Here is a 21,128-nt window from a genome sequence, read left to right as displayed (position 1 = left end):
CAAACCAAGCACAGGGGACAGGGGTGAGGGGAAAAAGGGAGGTCAAGGACACTGAGTCGGAAGAGGTGGGGGGACAGGATATGTTCCAGAGGACAGCCGGAACGTTGAGGGACTCAGTGGGCTCACTCTGGGCCAGGTTGAGGGGTTTGCTTCCTCCCGGGGAACAAGATGGGGGCGACTATGACTATGACGAGGAAGACCCGGAGGCTGACCCGATGTATAGGGCGGCTTTAGGGAATGAGTGGTTTAAGTGGGTCCAGTACACGAGCGCGCAGAATCAGATAGAGGATTGTTATGTCTGCTCCAAGGCACGTCCGGATAGGCTGCTGGTGAAGGGCACGAAGTTCAGTTGGGCTCAGTGTGACAGGGACGCAGAGGCATGGGAGGGGCCCCATAATAGTCGCCCTTGGTGCGAGGCAGAGTGTTTGGGGTTTCTCGGCTCTAGTCGTTTTAAGGCGGCAGGAAACGTCACGGATTTCAAGGATGTCACTATGCGGGAACGTTGTAGGAAATTGGATGTACGTGTGCAGGGGGTAGCGACGGGGTTGCCAATACCCAGAGGTGTCAAACTATGGCTGACCAAGGATTTCGAGTGCTTGCAAAAGGAGGGGACCCGGGACGTAGGGGAGGTGGCAGAGGGGCGGTGCACTACTATTTGGAGCATCACAACTAACTGCACGAAAGAAGGAAAGTGTGGACACAGGGTCGTGTTAAAGGGAGTGGATACCAACCCACGGCCTGTAGCTTGCCCTTTTCATGTCCAGGATATAGCACTGGCGGACCAATACTGGCTCTGCGGCGGTAGGAGGTTGAGGAATACACTTCCTTTAGATTGGTCAGGTAGATGTGCCCGGGTTCAGGCGATCATGCCAATGGTGGTCCTACCATTATCAGTGGCGGAAGGACCTTCTGAGTCTCCTATCTCTCGAACGAAGCGTAGCTACAAGGCAGACCCAAGGGTGTATCTGGACAGCATAGGACAGCCAAGGGGCATTCCAGCCGAGTTCATGGCTAAGAATGAGATTGCGGCAGGGTTTGAGTCTATTCTGCCATGGATATCGGTCAATAAGAACACCGGGTGGATCAACTATTTGTTTTACAATCAGCAGCGGTATCTCAACTACACCGAGGAGGCGTTGGATGCAATGGGGGACCAGATGCACGCGACCAGTACGGTGGCGTGGCAGAATAGACAGGCTCTGAACTGGTTAATGGCGGAGAAGGGTGGAGTCTGTTCCATGTTTGGACAGTACTGCTGCACATTCATTCCGACGAATGTGGGGCCAGGGGGAAAGTTCTCCGAGGCCATGGCTAAGCTGAAGGATTTGAGGGAGGAGTTGAGGGGGAATTCTGGCCGGAATGAAGAATGGTGGGGGAGTGGGGTGTTTGAAAGATTGGGACAGTGGGGAAGCATAATGATGCAGACGGGGATATCCATTGGGGTGGCAGGGTTGATATTGGTTCTCCTTTTCTGTTGTGGTATGCCTCTCTTGGGTAGGCTGGTAACTTCACACGTAACGAGCCGAATGCTGATGGTGGGGCAGAAAGAGATTGAGCCACCAATCGGGCCATGCCCTCAGCTCTATGCTGCCTTAAAGGGAGACGAGGGGATGGAGGATTAGGGGTATGGTGAGGAAGGGACATTTTCTTTTTGTTTTGTTCAGTTTTGTTTGTTTTATTCCTTTGACTAGGCGTATGGTGAGGAAGGGACATTTTCTTTTTGTTTGGTTCAGTTTTGTTTGTTTTATTCCTTTTTACTTCAAAAAAAAAAAAAAAAAAAAAAAAGAGAAAGAGAAAACAACATGTAAGGTTTTTTTTTTTTGAAGACATTTTGTATTGGTTCTTTCCTTTAAGAGTGACGGGGGATGGTCTGAGTGGATGGTTTATTTTTTATTATTTTGGTTTATTTTACTCATGGTCCTGGTCAAACCGGAATGGGAAGGGGCATCGGTATGGAATGGTACGGAGTGTCGGTTCTGAGCCTGAGGAAGCATTGAGAAGAAGTGTTCTGGGGATCGGTTCTGGGGACTGAAGGGTCAAAGGGGGGGGCTGACGCAGTGGGCAAGATGGGCACCTCCCGTCCTGGCATGTCGTGACATGTTTCGACAGGCCGGGAGGTGTGAAGATGGGGGGGACACGTTGTGAGGTCGGGACCAGCGCCTCCCGTCCAGGCATGGGGACATGTTTCTACGGGGACTGGAGGTGTGGCGTGGTGGTTGCTGTATTGGCAAAATGTGACTTTTGGCAATACGGTGAAGAGACTATGGCGTGGGCATGGAAGGGGGGCTGAGCGATGGACACTAGGATTCAATGTTATGGAAGAGACAATGTCATTTTTTTGGGGGAGGGATGTTCTATGTTTAGTTCTGACGGTCAACTTCTCCTTTCCCTGATGAGAGTCGCGGTTTCCGGCCGGAACTGTGGCTCATTTGGTAAGCGGTGGAGGTTGGGGGGATTTGTCTGTCAGGTTAGGATTATAAGTTGGGGTATTTTTTTGATGTTTTAAACTTTTATTATATAAATATGGTTTCTCGTTTAGTTAGACGTTCACATTTTCTTGGTTATATGATTTGGGTGGGACTAGGGATAGCCCCAAATGGGGGAATGTTGTGGAAAATGTGTATATGGAGTGAACTAGTTTAATATAAGTCAACTAGCAGTACTGAAAGACACTAGGGCGACGGTCCGGCTGATGTTCTTAAAACAAATTGGATAGGGACAGATAGACATTTCAGTACATCACATCTTGTCTTTTTATCTTGTAACATCTTGTTCTCTCTTTCACACACACACATATACACACACACATCTCACTCACTCACATACACACACACATTTACTCCAGACTCTCTCTTTCACACACACACATATACACACACACATCTCACTCATTCACATACACACACACTCATTTACTCCAGCTTTATCTCTCTTCGATGTTCTTAATGTTTTTATCTCTCTTCGATGTTCTTAATGTTTTTATCTCTCTTCGATGTTCTTAATGTTTTTATCTCTCTTCGATGTTCTTAATGTTTTTATCTCTCTTCGATGTTAAATCTATGTGTCATCTTAATGTCTTTATCTCTCTTCGATGTTAAATCTATGTGTCATCTTAATGTACGTCATGTCATATCTGATATAATATGTCACGTCATCATATCTGTCATGTGGGGGCAGGGCTAGGAAGGTATTATCTGACAAGCACAGGGGTTGAGAGGTTAGTGTTTTTGTTCAAGCTGTGGTGATTGTCTGCTAGATCCATAGCTCTGCTGTTAAAACTTTCTTTCATTAAACAAATTGCCTGTTGAAATTGGAAATATCGTCTCCTGCTGTGTTAACAACCATCAGCCACAACAGTATATTTCAGTTAGTTAGATAGTAAATTATAACACTACCTTATGCATACTACACCTTATGTGACACTGTGAAAATATATTTCAGTTAGTTAGATAGTAAATTATATTGACCTATTTATTTACACTGCTTGTGTTGTTTTCACTACCTGTACCCCCCCCCTTCCCCCATGCTGCTATGATGCCTGAATTTCCCCAAGGGGATCAATAAAGGAATATCTTATCTTATCTTAAAAGGAAAGATGAAATTACCTACCTGGGTTCCATCCTATAGAGGCAAATCTTTCCTGTGACAAAATGGGATCCAATGTAATAAAACTAAGTCAACCAACAAACTAGATTCCTGTACCGGATCTCCTCTCTGGTAAACAAGAATACCTTGAAGACTCTAACAGGAGCACTCATTCAAGGGTACTACGACTATGCTTGCACCTCATTGATTGATTGATTGAAAAGTTTATTAACAGATTGCAGAATGGGTACAGTACAGTACAGCTCAATACATACAATTGTTAAGGGGATGCAGACCAGAGAAAGACTTTCGTCGTGTTTACATCAGGGTCCCCCATTTTCAATTCATCATACCATTTTCAATTCATCAGGTGAGGTACCTTTGTACCTCAAAGGCACTAAAAACAAGATTACAAACATCACAAAACAAACTGGTCAGACTACTGCTTGACCTTACTCCTAAAACCCACCTCACCCCTGCCCACTTTGACAACCTAGGATGGCTTAGAGTAGACGACAGAGTACAGCAACTTGCAATGGGCCTGGTCTACAAGATACACTACACCACTAAGATACCCATGTGCATGTCAAAATACTTCCCAAAGGTCAGTGAATACCACGACCACAACACCAGAGGGAGTTCCACAAATCATGTTCAACCCAGATAAAATAATTTAAAACGTTTAAAAAAAAAGAAAAAATTATAACTTTTTTTTTAATAAAAGAAAAATCGGCATAACTTAGAAATGAGATTGCATAGGTCTATGAATCGATATCGCGATTCTGTTTCGATTAATTGCCCAGCCCTACAGTGTGTACAGTAAGTTAGCTTGGTGATCATCATTGTGATGTAGGCTAAGCTGGCTAGCTACTGTTAGCATACAAGCTTTTACAAACACTGTAGCCTACTTACTTTTTCATCCACAACTTTTTTTCTGATCCAGATGCATAAGTCCACTTCTTCATGTTGCTCAGTTGCTGGTTTATACTTCGGTCCTAATGTTGGCGCAAAGTTTAATTTAGCCTGTGTTGTTATAGCTGTACAGCTTACTAAACTACTAGCTTGCTATGTTTCACACAGTCAAAACGGGTCCAGCTGCATGTTCGGAGGTTTAGCTCGGGCCAATCTCAAGTTTCTCAAGTTTCTTTATTAGTTGTCATACAGAAGTACAGATACTTTTATACAAAATGCTTCTTTCTGTTACATTTTGTATAAAAGTATTCTGTACTTCTGTATGACAACTAATAAAGAAACTTGAGAAACTTGAGATTGGCCCGAGCTAAACCTAACCTCCGAACCTGCAGCTGGACCCGTTTTGACTGTGCGATGCAGCAATCTCTGATTGGATTTTCAAGGCTGCCAATCATTCATCCTCCGTGTATTATTGGATTGTCAAGGCTGTCAATCATTCAATCCCCCATTCAATTGCAAGAGTTTAACTGCACAGACCGTGCTTAGATGAAGTTAATAGCCTATTTTGATTGGCTATTATTTATTATTTATTTAAATTGGGTCAACCTGTGCAGATATTCTGCACGAATATTACTGCAGTCATTACTGCAGTGCAGGCCTGCTCAGAGCTGGCAATTTTGGCCATTTTTGAAGAATAAAAAATTCACTGGCATTTTTTTACAGATGAAAACATTTATAATAAAAAAATTATAATAATAATAATTAAAAAAAAATATATATATATATATGTAAATTAATAATAATTATGAATTATGAGTGAATTTGTGTTTCACGTGTTGTCATAGAGAAGCCTTCACTGGTGAAAGGTCACCCCTCCCATGTTTTACATGCCGAGTATGAGCTACTGCCCTCTGGGAGGAGGTTTAGAGTTCCACGCTCAAGACTAAACAGGTTTAAAAACTCCTTTATCCCGATCTCAGTTAAACTTTTAAATAGTGCCAGATAAATGGCCCAATCCCCAAGAAAGGAGACCTCAGGGAATGTAAAAATGACAGAGGAATAATGCTACTTTCAACACCGGGGAAGGTACTCAACCACATCCTGCTGGAAAGGCTCCAGAAGTGGGTTGATGAGAAACTGAGGGAAAACCAGGCTGGCTTCAGGAACAACCGATCCTGTGGAGACCAAATCGCCACCCTTAGGATTATCATCGAACAGTCTATTGAATGGAACTCTTCTGTCTATGTGAATTTCATAGATTTTGAGAAAGCCTTTGACAGCATGGATAGGGAAATGCTGTGGAAACTGATGGCCCACTATGGGTCCCAGCAAAGATCATCAACATCACAAGAAACACCTACCAAGGGATGAGATGTCAAGTCCTCCATGAAGGATGTATATCAGAAGCTCTTGAGGTCCTGACTGGTGTGCGGCAGGGGTGCCTGCTCTCACCCTTTATTTTCCTCCTCTGCATAGACTGGGTGATGAAAGAAACAACTAGCAACAGAAAAACCGGCACACAATGGAGCTTGACAGAGCAGCTAGAAGATCTGGATTTTCGCTGATGACCTGGCACTACTGGCTCACACACATCAACAGATGCAGAAAGAATCTGGAAAACTGGAAGAAACTGCTGCTCTGCTCGGGCTCAAAATAAACTCATCCAAAACCAAAGTAATGCGTATCAACAGCAAGAACAACACACCCATAACCATGGAACAAAACCCATTAGATTAGAGGATGTAAACAGCTTCACTTACCTTGGAAGCATCATTTCTGTGGAAGGGGGTACGGAAGACGATGTCCAAGCCAGGATTGGAAAGGCAAGGACAACATTCAACATGCTAAACATTATCTGGAAGGCAAAAAACCTGTCACTCAAGACCAAGCTACAGATCTTCAACTCAAACGTAAAGACCACTCTACTATATGGCTCAGAATCTTGGAAAACCACCACCACCATACTCAATAAGCTACAGACCTTCACCAACCGGTGCCTCAGACGCCTCCTGGGAATATACTGGCCCAACACCATCTCTAACGCCAACCTGTGGGAACTCACCAAACAGGACACAATAGAAATTCAAATCCGGAGGAGGAAGTGGATAGGTCACACACTCAGAAGAAAGAAATCAATCACAAAGCGGGCGCTGACATGGAACCCACAGGGCAGGAGGAAGAGAGGCAGACCAAAAACCACCTGGAGAAGAACCACAGAACAGGAGATGAAGAAAGAAGTGCTGTCCTGGCAGCGTGTAGATCTGGAGCGGAGCCGGAGGGCACAAGACCGAAGAGGATGGAGGAGCTTCGTCGATGGCCTATGTTCCTTTGGGAATTTAAAGGCCTAAGTAAGTAAGTAAGTAAGATAAATGGCCGGCAATTATTGAATAACCAATATTTGGTCGTTATATTATAGATATTCGATAATCGACATTTGGTTATACTATTACTATATATATGTGGTGTTGCCAGACATCTTGCTGTGCAGGTACTTTATTGTATTTTTTATATTGTTTATCTCCTCTGGTTGGAGTCAGTTGCGTCATGTCTGTATGTATGTGTCTGTGGCTGCAGTATGGGTGTAAGCGACTCTTGACTTGACTTGAGAGCCTCCCCCTCTGTGGCCCCTAGGCTCTGGAATGAGCTCCCCCAGGTCTTGAGAGCCCCCCCCTCTGTGGACTCGTTCAAGGGGCAGCTAAAAACCCACCTGTTCAGGTTGGCGTTTGGCCACATACATACGTGATTTCGTTTCTCCTGTCTTTGTCCGTGCCTGTTTTTATATTGTATGTTTTTATGAATTGACCTGTTCTTTTGTTTTGTAAACTTGTGAAGCACTCTGTGCATTCGTGCTGGGAACGGTGCTATACAAATAAAGCCTTACTTACTTACTTACTTACTTACTTACTTACTTACACACACTGTGGGGGCTACATAATATTATATTATAGTATTTTATATAATTTACATTATATTTACACTTATATTCTTATTTGACATATTTACCAAATGCTATGCTCTGTCTTTTACTAAAACTGCTTCGTCAACATTTGATGCAGAACACTTTTTACAATGAGATTGCAATGGAAACCTTTATTTTGAAAATGTTAGTCAATTTCAGAGCGGAAAGAGAATTCCTTAATTACCTGACGTGCCGAGTAGGGTATATCTGCAGAGCCGCAAGCCCAATGTCTGGGCGGGGCTTCGGGGCTTGTACTCTGTTTGACTGTGCGTGGGCGGGGCGTCGGGGCTTGTACCTTGTCTTGTTTCCTGTAAAACCCGGAAGTAGTCAGTTTGTGCTGTTTATTTTTAACCCTAACCCTAACCCTAACCTTAACCTTAACCCTAACCATAACCTTAACCTGCAACACGGAACACAGAAATGCAAATGCTGTCGAGTCCTCACTGCTTGTAAAAATAAACAGCACAAACTGACTACTGCACAGTCAAACCGAGAGTACAAGCCCGAATGCACAGTCAAACTGAGTACAAGCCCCGAAGTCCCGCCTCAAACCGAGTACAAGCCCCGAAGTCCCGCCTCAAACAGAGTACAAGCCCCGAAGCCCCGCCCGCGTCAATATTTTAGGCAACCAACTTGTGTTTAGCTTTTCTCTGATTGGCCACTACGCCCATGTGACCACGGCAGCGCGAGAGAGCTGCAGCGCGGAAATAGGCTGTCTATTGCCATTCTCTAAGACAAACTCTAACCTTAACCAGCTCCAAAACAGCGCCTAAACTTAACCCTTCTAACCTTAACCAACTCCGAAACAATGCCTAACCTTAACCCTAACCTTAACCAACTCCGAAACAATGCCTAAACTTAACCTTAACCTTAACCAACTCCGAAAGAATATTGCCATTCTCTAAGACAAACTCTAACCTTAACCATCTCCGAAACAGCGCCTAAACTTAACCCTTCTAACCTTAACCAACTCCGAAACAATGCCTAACCTTAACCCTAACCTTGACCAACTCCGAAACAATGCTTAAAGTTAACATGCCTAAACTTAACCGGCGAAAGAATGCATGTTAAAAAAAAAAAAAAAAAAGAGGAAGAAGGGAATCGAACTTGTCACCAAGGATCCACAGCAAGGTGGCGCTACCAGTTGAGCTAGTTGTCAATGTTAAAAGAGGGGGGATTACTGCTACATAATGCTGCCGCGACAGAGCTCCGCGGCAGAGCGCCGCTGCGCTCTGCTCCTGCCGCGTCGCCGCGGGGGCGTGGCTAGACGCAAGTTGGGCGTGGCTAGACACAAGTTGGTTGCCTTTAATATTTAGGCGCCCCGCCCAGACGTTGGGCTTGCGGTTCTGCAGATATCCCCTATTGTGCTTGCGGCTCTGCAGATATTCCCTATTGTGCTTGCGGCTCTGCAGATATACCCTATTGTGCTTGCGGCTCTGCAGATATCCCATATCCATATTGGACGTGCCGCGTGACTCGTGGAAAGGTACAGTGACTCAGCGGAAACCTGCAGAACGATATCGCTCTAATAACCCCCGGTGTGGATTCATTCACTGCAAGGGAAGTGGTCACTTTACTCGGGTCTTGACTCTTCGCCGGCAGCAGCAGCAGCAGCATCTTGTCGTTGTGCAACTACTTGGCATCTCTTCACAGGGTCTTAGCTAAAAAGCTACAGTTACGTAAATACAAGTAAGTAATGTCCTCGTCTTCGAATTGGAATATTCGCCGCACTGATGATTCTGATATTCAACTATTTGTCACTCTCTTGCTGTCTTATCAATCATACCATTGCATAATAATACTACCAACAATACGAGAACTGAACTGAACTTGAACTTGAATTGGTGGGGGGACAGATTCACTGGATGAGCACATGGTCCGCTATTGACAATTTGCGGCACATTTTAGGAAGTAGTCTAGACTCTAGACGCCAGAACGGCTCAATAGCCTAAAGTCCGTTTCCGTGTGCTCCAGCGAATCTTCCCCCGAACCCCCCCCCCCCTCTACCCAACCCCCCCCCCCCCCCCCCCCACCCTCTACCCAACCCCCCCCCCCCCCCCCCCACCTCCAATGTACACCCCCACCCACCCAACCTCCTCCAATGTACAGTTTCTACGTATACACTCCTTTTCTGGACACTTTTGTATCACAAACAGTACTGTATTTGCAAATCTGATGTCATAAATGTAGCAGTACTGTATCTGTATGTCATGTATGTCATATATGGTACTACGACTATGCTTGCACCTCATGGTACCAAAGCACCTCAAAGGCGCTAAAAACAAAATTACAAACATCTCAAAACAAACTGGTCAGACTACTGCTTGACCTTACTCCTAGAACCCACCTCACCCCTGCCCACTTTGACAACCTAGGATGGCTTAGAGTAGACGACAGAGTACAGCAACTTGCAATGGGCCTGGTCTACAAGATACACTACACGACCAAGGTACCCATGTACATGTCAAAATACTTCCCAAAGGTCAGTGAATACCACGATCACAACACCAGAGGGAGCTCCACAAATCATGTTAAACCCAGATTCGGCTCAAATAAGGGACTAAACGCGTTTCGCAATTATGCCACATCAATGTGGAACGCCCTACCCAAAGCTGTAAAGGAATGTGGATCACTACCCACTTTCAAAACCTCTCTCAAGGGACACCTACGGGAGACTGCAATTCAACACTGGCCCCTGTAAATATCCTAACCCAACCCCCTCCAATGTACAGTCATTTACCTAGTATGGTTTTGTCAATAGTCCAATGTACAATTTTGTTTGTTTGTACAGTGTCTCCCCCCCCCCCCCCCCCCTCAATGTACAGTTTTGCTTGTATATACAGTGTGCCCCCCCCCCCCCCAACCACCTCCAATGTAGATTACCCAGTATGGTTGTCAATATCCCAGTGTACCCAACCCCCCCCACCCAACCTCCTCCAATGTACAGTTTCTACGTCAAATGTATATACTCCCTTTTCCTGACTCCTTCTGTATCACAAACAGTACTGTATTTGCAAATCTGGTATGTCATAAATGTATAGATGTAGCAGTACTGACTATCTGTATGTCATGTATGTCATATATGTCCCGATGAATTGAAAATGGGGGACCCTGATGTAAACAAGACGAAAGTCTTTCTCTGGTCTGCATCCCCTTAACAATTGTGTGTATTGAGCTGTACTGTATTGTACCCATTCTGCAATCTGTTAATAAAGTTTTCAATCAATCAATCAATCATGTCCTGATGAATTGAAAATGGGGGACCCTGATGTAAACAAGACGAAAGTCTTTCTCTGGTCTGCATCCCCTTAACAATTGTATGTATTGAGCTGTATTGTACGTACCCATTCTGCAATCTGTTAATAAACTTTTCAATCAATCTGTTCCTTCCTGAGAGGCACGGACGCGTGTATATTTTCCCTAACGGAGTTGCACTTCCGCGTTCGGTTTGCGCGATCTGAAAATATGCGTTATTCTTTTTTCCTAGCCGCATTTCTGGCAAGACGCTCTCTGATTGGCCGACGCCTGTTTCTACACCGGTTAAGCTTAGGCACTCTTTCAAAGTTGGTTAAGGTTAGAGTTTGTCTTAGAGCATGGCGATAGAACGCCAGGTAGTTTGCAGGCTGTTCGACACGGAAATGGGCAAAGACACAAGCTCGTCACGCGATTGGGCAAACATGTCGGTGGCCAATCAGAGAGCGTCTGCCAGAAATGCGGCTAGGACAAAAAAAATAACGCGGCAGCGGCGGCACGGGCTGCCTATTTAAAGGAAAACTCCAATGTGTTGGGAAATTAGCTTATTTGCCATCTACCCTGGAGTTAGACAAGAAGATGCATACCTTTTTCTTCTCTGTGCATGCAGTAGGAGTAGGAAGGTGTGCACCGTTAGTCTAGCTTAGCGTCCTACTGCATGCACGGAGAAGAAAAAGGTATGCATCTTCTTGTCTAACTCCAGGGTAGATGGCAAATAAGCCCAAAATGTTGGCGTTTTCCTTTAAACTGATGCTTGGTGGAATCTCCTTGTTGCCTGTTAAATTAGTGCGGTCCAAACTTTTTTTGTAATAATCCGACGTAACAGCAGTTAATTCCAGCGAGTGAAAAATTGTGTGTGTGGGCTAAACATGCGTAACCATTGTGTAGAGCCATATGGAATCCGCGATCACGGAATCGCGGACGGAATCGCGGAATTGAGCAATAAAAATGGAATCCACTATAAAAAAAAAAATTAAAAATTAATTTTTTTTTTTTTTTACTTTTTTTTTTATGTTGTGGAACTTGTACAGCACTTTGTTCAACTTTGTCAGTGCTGTAAAGTTTAAACCTTTTAAAATCTTAGACAAACAAAACACTTTGCTTTCATGAAATATTGTAAGCCGTCATTTGAGGCTTTATAAAAGCAGCACAATGAACACAAATCTGTCAGTGCCGAGTCCGACCTCATCTTAAATAACAAACAGCATTGCTTGTTGTAGTTAACAAAGAGAGGCAGAGTTGATTTTGCAAAAATATATATAATTTTTTTTTTTTTAAATAATCAAATTTTATTTTCATATTCGAATCCCATGCCCATCGAACGAAGCTTCGAAGCTTCAAAGTATTTAAGACGGCCCTATTAAATGGACTGTTATATCTTATTAAATTGTGGACATTTATTAATTCCCACTTATTAGACACTATTTCTGATGGTAACATGAGCGTACAAAGCAAAATACAGAATTCTGAAATATTAAAACGGAAAAAACGGAATTTGGAAAAAAATTAAACGGATTTCATATGGCTCTACCATTGTGTGGTGTGTTCGGGTCTGTGGGACCCGCTCAATGTTTACTACAATGTTTGAGCCGTACTGTATTGTACCCATTCTGCAATCTGTTAATAAAATGTTCAATCAAACTAGAAGATGAGTTAAACGATAACGATGTTTTAACACGAGACGCCTTGGCTCATTTTATTTTAAGAACGTAAAATAACCACACTTGAGTCATTGAGTGCAATGTGCACCCTCCTACACTCATTTGTGGTGTTCTTCAGTTTTTTACATTGTTATGGCTTTGTTTTATAATCCCAATAATGTTGTGGGTCCGCAACATTGGGTGAGTAACAAAAGCGGGACCACACGCGTGTTAAACATAAACGTTTTCTTTAAATTTTCAAAAAAGAGGACATCTTCCATTCTAGAAATAAAAGCTTCATCGTTTAGCAAATTAAGGATTTCTTTCCTTTGTGTATTTGTCTCTTCCCTCAGTGCCTCCATACACCATCACCTACTTTGCAGTCCGAGGTATGTAAAAAGCATTTAATCTTGTATGCATCTTTTAATTTTTTTATGACTTCTTTGAATATGTGGATGTTTTTTGTGGCACGCCTACTTTTGGGGAGAAACGCAGTATTTTATAGCCTGTAAAAAAACTGTCTTCAGGACGCTTACATTGTTTGACAATTGTGTGTTTAATGCATAATGTTAAGTCAAGCTTTTCCAACACTGGCTGTCATTGAGCGTTCACGCCATTGTGAAAAGATTTTGCTAGTCCATCGAGCACAAATTGTTGTGAGGTATTGCAACCACGCCTGTGTTTGTCTGTCTGTGACCACATCAGCCATAACTCCTACAGTTCTGATCCGATTTATTTGAATTAATTTCCACCATTGCCCATTGGAATCAATATAGCTGACATTACCCATATGGGAGAGAGTGGTACTTGCTAGCTTTGCCCACTTGGGGCAGCGGTGGCCTAATGGTTAGAGAAGCGGGTTTGTGACCGGAAGGTCGCCGGTTCGATCCCCGGGACCGGCAGGAAAAATCTGCCGCTGAAGTGCCCTTGAGCAAGGCACTTAACCCCCAACTGCTCCAGTGGAGTTGCTCAGTGGCCAATGGTGTCAGACTGTGGTTGTACTGGGCAGCTCCCAGGTATGAATGGAACTGGAATAAAGGTTAAACAAACAAAACTTGTGAGTGGGTGTAAGCATCCTGAGTGCCATTCCAGTTGTCATGTTTCCCCCCCCATGCTGAATGAGTTGGGTCTATTTCCTGAAACATGATCGCTTTGGTAAGCACTATTAGGTTCTTCTGCATTATCATATGTGGGAAATACCATTGTGGCCATACATTATTGTGTTTGGCCACAAAAGGGATTGTGATGTGTTGTCTCCTCTGTGCAACAGGGCGCATTGGTGCCACAAGGATCATGCTGGCTGACCAGGGCCAGGAGTGGAAAGAGAATGCGGTCAACTTTGAAGACTGGACAAAAGGAGATTTAAAAACCACATGTGTGAGTTAACGTTGTTTTTTAGAGGTCCTTTTCCTGCTCGTTTGTTTTTGTTGCTTGTTTGTCTAAAGTGACTACCGTATATCATCTCTGGAATGTCAAATGTTTCATTGTTTCTAGTGTAAAATGTTTTTCTTATAGTACACATTAGGCCTGTCCCAGACTAAGGGTTTGTATATTTGATTTTTGATTGGCCAACATTCCATTTGGGCTGTGGGGGGTGCTTAATGTCTGATTTAACTGAACTTAAATCAGACATTAAGCACCACCCACAGCCAAATCAGACATTAAATCTTTCTTTTTGCATTCGACTGAGAGATTGGCAGTCGACTACGGCTCCTTTTCGATCGATTAGTCGAGGTCGGCCCTAGTACACACATGCAGCTTCTAGGAATTCATTTGACTACAATAACTGACCCAAGTTTCTAAATTGACTCCAGGTATTTGGCCAGTTGCCCAAGTTTGAAGATGGAGATTTGGTCTTGTTCCAGTCGAATGCCATTCTGCGACACTTGGGTCGCAACCACGGTAATTTCTCCAATGATATTCCTAACGTAGGGAACATTATTCCTCATTCCTAATTGAACCTTTCAGTTGAAGAAGATGTCTGTTTTAAAATGTCTTGGACAGCTCCTCTATTTGGGAATGTGATACATTACTCAAAAGTAGGGATGCTCGATATTGGCTTTTTTACCTATATACCGATATTGTCCAACTCTTAATTTCCGATACCGATATATGCAGGGTTTCCCCCCCCAAAAAATTGAATAATTTCAGGTAATTAACATTACATATCTCTTGTTGTAGGCGGCTAGGTGGTGTAGTGGGCAAGGCACTCGCCACCAATGTTCGAATCCAGCTCTCCACATTGTTTTCAGTTTGGCTGGTCGTCCGTACTAATACAATTGGCAGTATTAGAGGGTGGGAAACTGATGGGTGGGGATCGGGCGTTGTGGACAGTGACTCCTACAGGTCGGTTGGTGCGCCTGCGCAGTAGAATCAGGAAGTGTCGGGGGCAGCGTGAGCCTCCCACGCGTTACTCCTCGCCACTGAGAGATCGAGCTGCGCAGGTGAAAAGATGCGACTGCTGTTACCTCAAGTACCGGAGGGGACTTGTGCTATGTATGACTTAGTCCACATTGCAGCCGGCTTGTGGGAGGCAAGAAACAGCGTTCATGACAGGGGAGGGTTGAATTGGATGATACGAAATTGGGATGGGAGAAAATATAGAAAATGGGAGAAAAAGTGGATAAAAAAAAAAAAACATATCTCTTGTTGTAGAATTAACGCAACATTATGCATACTTTTGTCAATAAATAAAATCAGAATTTGTTCTTGCTTGCTTGCCTGGGTAAATAAAGGTTATAGAAATGTAAAAAAAATAATAATAATAAAATTGAAAACCGATACCGATATTTTCCGATATCACATTTGAATGCCGATATCGGCCGATAATATCGGACATCCCTACTCAAAAGGAAAGGAAACATGGTTCATCTGAAAACTTAAAAACGAACTTGTATGTTTCTTTGTCTAAAGGATTACATTTGTGGTTTATAGAGTTTGGTTTAAATCGATATATTGCAGGGCTCAGTTTCTAGTTCTATGTGTGAAGATGGGTTTAGTTTCTTTCGTATGTATTAACTCGAAGGTCTCACGCATAACGCTTCTGACAAAAGGTCTTCTGATCTAGGATCAGCCGTCTAGTCACTTGATCTTCCCTTCTCTGGGACTTTAAAAGAGGCACATTGTTCTCAGATTAACACTCTGTTCCAAGACACTTCCTGCATACAGGCATGAGTGAAGATGTTCTAGCAAAGAGAAATATTGCTTTAACTTTGTTCCCAAAGGGAAATATTGCTTTAACTTTGTTCCCAAAGGGAAATATTGCTTTAACTTTGTTCCCACTCAGGAGCTTATGGGAAGGATGCCACGGAGGCATCTCTCATTGATATGATGAACGACGGTGTTGAAGACCTGCGTCTCAAATATGGAAAGCTGATTTATGTTGAATATGTAAGTCTGAATGTGTCAAATATTGGGCTGTCAATATTATATATTAGTGACTATAAAATAGTGAATATTTTCAATTTAATTTGAAAACCATAATGCATAAAAGAAAATAGCATTTCCCTTTTTGACCCCAACTATCTGTCATAGCTTTGACACTCACCGGGTGGCTGGTGTGTTTACGTTTCTGGATCACTCTTGACATGCAAACCAGAAGTATAATCCATGACCAGGCATCCCCTGAATGACTTTTGAATTAATTGTATAAAACATGTAGTAGTGGCGATTGGTCTTTCCCAGCAGAGCAACAAGTACTAAGTAACGTTACACAGGTCCAGCTACTCTATGCTTGCTAATTATTCTTGGTAGCAGTCATGTTAACTGAGATTGTCTGAAGGAACAGTCTGTCAACAAAGATGTTACATGGGGAACACATTTATTCACAAAATGGATGTTATTGACGACTGTGACCGATGGTAGGGCTGGATATTGGTTTGAAGATTTGATACCGTTGCCAAAACAAAACCTTTTTTTATGTGTGATTGTAACAAACATGCTTATTGGCTCACTGACACTGATGAAATTTAACTCTGGCAATTCAACCCAGATTCGGCTCAAACAAGAGACTAAACACGTTTTACAATTATGCCACAATAATGTGGAACGCCCTACCCACAGCCGTAAAGGAATGTGAATCCCTACCCTCCTTCAAAACCGCTCTCAAAGAGCACCTACGGGTGGCTGCAAAACTGGCCCCGGTAAATGTCAAAATCCCCCCACCCACCCAACCCCCTCCAATGTACAGTTTCTTCCCCTTCGGATGTATATATTTTTTTCTTACACAGTAGTACCGTGTATTTGTACGTCATAAATGTCTTGATGAATTGAAAATGGAGGGTTCTTATGTAAACGAGACAAACGTTTTTTTCTGGTCTTTATCCTCTTAGCAGTTAGTATTGAGCTGTACTGTATTGTACCCATTCTGCAATCTGTTAATAAAGTTTTCAATCAAACTACTTAGGTATTGAAATTTGGTATCGAATGATGCCAAATTTTGATACCATACCATTTTTCAATACTATAATATTGAAGCAATTGGATCAATGCCATAAAAGTATCAGATTTCAATACACAGCCCTATAAGTACTTATGATTACTTTCCCTAAACATTCTTTCATGCATTTCTTTATGACTGCAGCTCATTGTAATTGATTGACGGCCCTATAAAATACATATGATCTGTTGCCACATCTGTAACCATTGTCACAACCATCACGCCAAATAACCAGCTGTTGATTCTCATCATGACTTCACTGCATTGTCTCTGTTCCTAGGATACTGGCAAAGATGCATACATTAAAGACCTGCCCAACCACCTCTCCAAATTTGAGGCTTTCATGTCCAAAACCAACACTGGATTCCTAGTTGGAGACAAGGTAAACTGAGCTACATGGTTATAGGGGAAAATGTGCACGCTTACGTAAGCAACTCATTAATCAACCAATGTTAGAGGTAACTTGAATGCCAGTAGTGTCTGGCAAAATGCGTTCCCTAATATATGGTTGCTTTGTACTGTGTGCATTAGCCTTTCAGATGAATGTTTGTTGTACTTTCTTCCATCATCAGCTCCATGTGTATCTTACCTTTCCAGGTGTCCTTTGCTGACTACTGCCTGTTTGAGCTTTTGCTCAACCACCTGGTGCTGAGCCCACCCTGCCTGGACGCCTTCCCTACCCTCACGAGTTTTGTGGAAAAGATGTCTGCACGTCCCAAAATCAAGGCTTTCCTCGACTCCGATGCCTATAAAAAGGTGCCAATCAATGGCAACGGCAAACAGTGAATTCCTGACAGATAATCTGTAACTCATCACAAGGATACAAGTCTTTCACATTTGAAATCTGTCCTTGTTAATGATGTACAATTTTCACCTGCACTTGTTTTGCCTATGACCTTTATAAAAAACAATAAATGGGAGTTACTGATATACAATAATGTGCATTATTTATATATTATTGATCTATATTTAACCCTGATGAAGGCATGTTGGTGAAACGTGTTGGTTTTAATTGTGTCAACAAAGAACATTATTTGTAGAACATCCATTGGCCTCCCAACAGTCACTGAATCTTAACCCCTTACTAGTTGTTTCCAGTTCATGCACTTTGGTTGAAAGATGAAGTTGTGGTGATTTCTTTTCTTATTTATTTAAATACGGGTCCGAATCTACAGTCTAGGAATACATTTGTCATGTAAATGTTTGTGCAGTATGCATTTATAGGTCTGCAGTATGGTCATGTTCTGTCATCCAGACCAATAATTTGATTCTTCCAGTACTTGTGTTTGATGCATTACTCGAATGCCAAACGTCAATGTGGATCAACGTTGATTCTCTTGCCACATACATAAGAGCCAAGAATTTTAGGAATTCAGAGCGCCTGACCTGATTGTTATTCTACACAGTGTGATAAAGGAATTTCTAGCTTTGCATATCCTCCTTAGAGACAGACACATGTGTAACCAATGTGATGTGTTCAAAGCTAATCACTGATGAAAAGGTGAATTTTCCCCTCAAATCTATTATTTAAACATTACTGTAGCAGTAAGATTGTGATGTGAAGACCATGGACGGGCAACTTTCTGAGGCAAATGAAACAATCTGGCCTTCGGTAATGATGGGGGTTGGTAGCTAACCAATTCAATATGATGATTACATTATAGCATTGGTTCTCAACATTTATGTCAATGACCCCCAAATGTACATGTCATGTCAGACCCCGTTTGATACGATTTTGTCTCAGGGACCCCATCTGTGCAGTTGTTTAATGTATAATGCACTGCATTATAAAACTTTGGTCATGGACACAGTGCGATAGAGGGGGTTAACAAGGAGTGCACAGAATGATTTGTACCAACAAGACCGATGTCATCCCCCACCCCCTCTGAAACACATGCAACTTTCATGTGTGTGTGTAAACGTGTCAGCAGAGGGGTCAAAGTTCAGGGTCAGACAGGAGAGTCTTCCCTGGAGCAAGTGGGGTTCAGTGTCTTGCTCAAGCCAAGGACACTTGGGGCAGGGATGGTTGCTGGTTGCCATGGGGATCAAACCGGTTTTGGTCTAACCAACTCACTGCTGCTACTCTCCCAGTGAATACAGATGGGGGTACCTACATCTGGGTATTTCTTTGTTGGTGCATGTTATGATTACACCCATGTGCGTGAAGCGCAAGTGAGGAGGTATTGCAATGACTCCTGTCCGTGTTGTGTGTCCACCTCCATCAACCATAACTCCTACAGTTCTGATCCAATTTGAATGAAACATAACAGGTTGACAGGAGGCCAGAGCTCTCAAATATCTTTCTAATCAGTTGACAAGTATTTTATTTGAATTAATTTCCACCATTGTCCATTGAAATCCCTTTACCTTTATCTTTTTATAACTTTTCTTTTATCCCTTGTGTTGTACTGTGACACCATTTATATTTTGTTTTGAGGAATATAAAGAGGTTCTTATGTTGTATTGTTTTGGGGAATGTAAGGAAGTTATTTTGCTTTGGCCTTGGTGAGTTTGGACCTTGTATTCTGCCCTCGTTTTCTAAATGTAATCTAAGTTAGTTATCTTTCTCTGCATGCAGCAAGGGATGGTCAGCTGCTATCTATCATTTATTGGTGAGAAAACACAGGTGAATAACTGCTGGCTGTGACCTTCACCAATGAATCAACCAATGGCTGGTGGACTGATGAATGAGTGACTGTTTAAGCATTGTGGAACATATCAAAGCAATGAGATTCCCCCTTGCCTTCCAGTGTGTGGGTTTGCAAGCCCAGTGAGGGCATTGAGTCTCTTCCGTTATGGATGTTTATCGTAAACGCTCCATGAAGCTCTGTTGGTATTCACACAAGTGACTGTATAGCCTATATTGGGCGGGCAGCCTAACAGACCAAGTTACACTATTGATTGGACTCTTCATGTTATTTGATCTGAGGGATAAAGAAAATGTCTATTATGTTATTCAATAATGTTACAAGCTCACTCATGTATTGTTGTGTTTTTTCTGTGTGGACCCCAGGAAGACTAGCTCGCCACTTAAGTGGCAGCTAATGGGGATCCTTTTAAACAATACAAGCTTATTCAATTCCCTACCTCATAAAACCCCTATCTTACCTACCTTTCACTCGCAGTTTGACAAAGTTTTAATGAATCCGATCTCCTTTGATTGATAGGCAACTATCTTTCAAGGGAGATTGTAAAGTCGAAGCCCAAGGGCATGCAGACACGCCTCCCAGTGCCTCTGGTAAATCCGTGTGCACATGCCAGAAGAACACGTGATACACTATTTCTCCTAGGTTATAAATAATATAATGCAGGACCTGTTGCAGAGGTCTTTATTCGGCATGCAACGACACTCAATGTTTTTTAGCGGTACACACAGCGGTTAGTTTAGCACACACACCGGAACACACACGCATGCATTGTCTCTTTAGGATCGCCGATGCGATTCGTCTCTGCGATTAACCCATCCCGTCGTCCTTCCCCCCCAAGGGCAGCCGGGAGCAGACAGGCGTCAACGTGAGCCGTGCCAGGGGACCAATCCAAGTGCTCCTGTCCGTCTTCGTCAAGGACGCCACAGCGTTAGCGATCTGTTGTTGTGCATGTTTTTCCATTGGGTTTATCTTATCGGGGGGAAACCCTTGCGAGCATGGGGAGAACATGCAAACTCCACAAGGAAAGGCCTGGGAGATACCCCACCTGGGTACCTGGCATCATGGAAACCTGGTCCCCAAGCGGGAATCGAACCCTGGACCTTCTTGCTGTGAGGCGACAGTGTTAACCACTACACCACCGTGCCGCCTTAACCTTCTGTAGTGTGGTAGTGAAATGGTTAACAGCGCCAATTTCATCAACTAATGGTCAAAACATCCTCTCTGCCTGCCTTTAAAAAGAACATTACTTTATTGTCAATTAAACTAGCAAACAAGCTCATTAATATAGTTCAGTGAGCTATGCCTCCAGAAGCTTGTAACGAATATTTACTTGAGTCAAATCATGGAATTAATGTAAAATCAACACAAAGAAAGTATATTTAGATTCAAAGACTATTTTAATAGCTTTCTTTGAATAGTTTCTCTCCTGTGAAATACAAATGTTCAACAAAACCATCAACATTGACTCAGCTAGACCTCTTTCTTATATCCGCAGCGCTAACGGAAATAAAACCAACCCAGGCCTATGTTAAAGTGCAGAGTGGCTTATAGAGGACGATAATGTCCAGTAATATAAATCATATTAACAACAAAAATGTGTTCCATCTTCATGTCAGATGATTTTCAAAAAGGTGCCTGAGTCAATGCAAAAAAAGAACAAGCAAATATATACTGCTGAAAGTTCAGAACGTTGA

At 42.8% G+C, this 21,128-nt stretch overlaps 1 protein-coding gene across 1 annotated transcript; it reads left to right on the top strand.

Annotated features, from left to right (window-relative positions):
• Positions 1 to 8,925: 8,925 nt before the first annotated feature.
• Positions 8,926 to 17,738, top strand: LOC311234874 (glutathione S-transferase P-like). The gene is made up of 7 exons (XM_084322129.1): positions 8,926 to 9,145; positions 12,702 to 12,737; positions 13,619 to 13,725; positions 14,163 to 14,250; positions 15,635 to 15,738; positions 17,067 to 17,168; positions 17,384 to 17,738. Coding segments are annotated over exons 1-7 (627 nt in total). The 5' UTR covers positions 8,926 to 9,144; the 3' UTR covers positions 17,573 to 17,738.
• Positions 17,739 to 21,128: the final 3,390 nt, after the last annotated feature.

Source organism: Notolepis coatsorum, assembly GCF_963971535.1.
Source record: "Notolepis coatsorum genome assembly, chromosome: 9".
Classification (NCBI taxonomy): Eukaryota; Metazoa; Chordata; class Actinopteri; order Aulopiformes; family Paralepididae; genus Notolepis; species Notolepis coatsorum.
The sequence above is the reverse complement of the archived record's forward strand: the minus strand, read 5'-3'. Positions and strand labels throughout refer to the sequence as shown.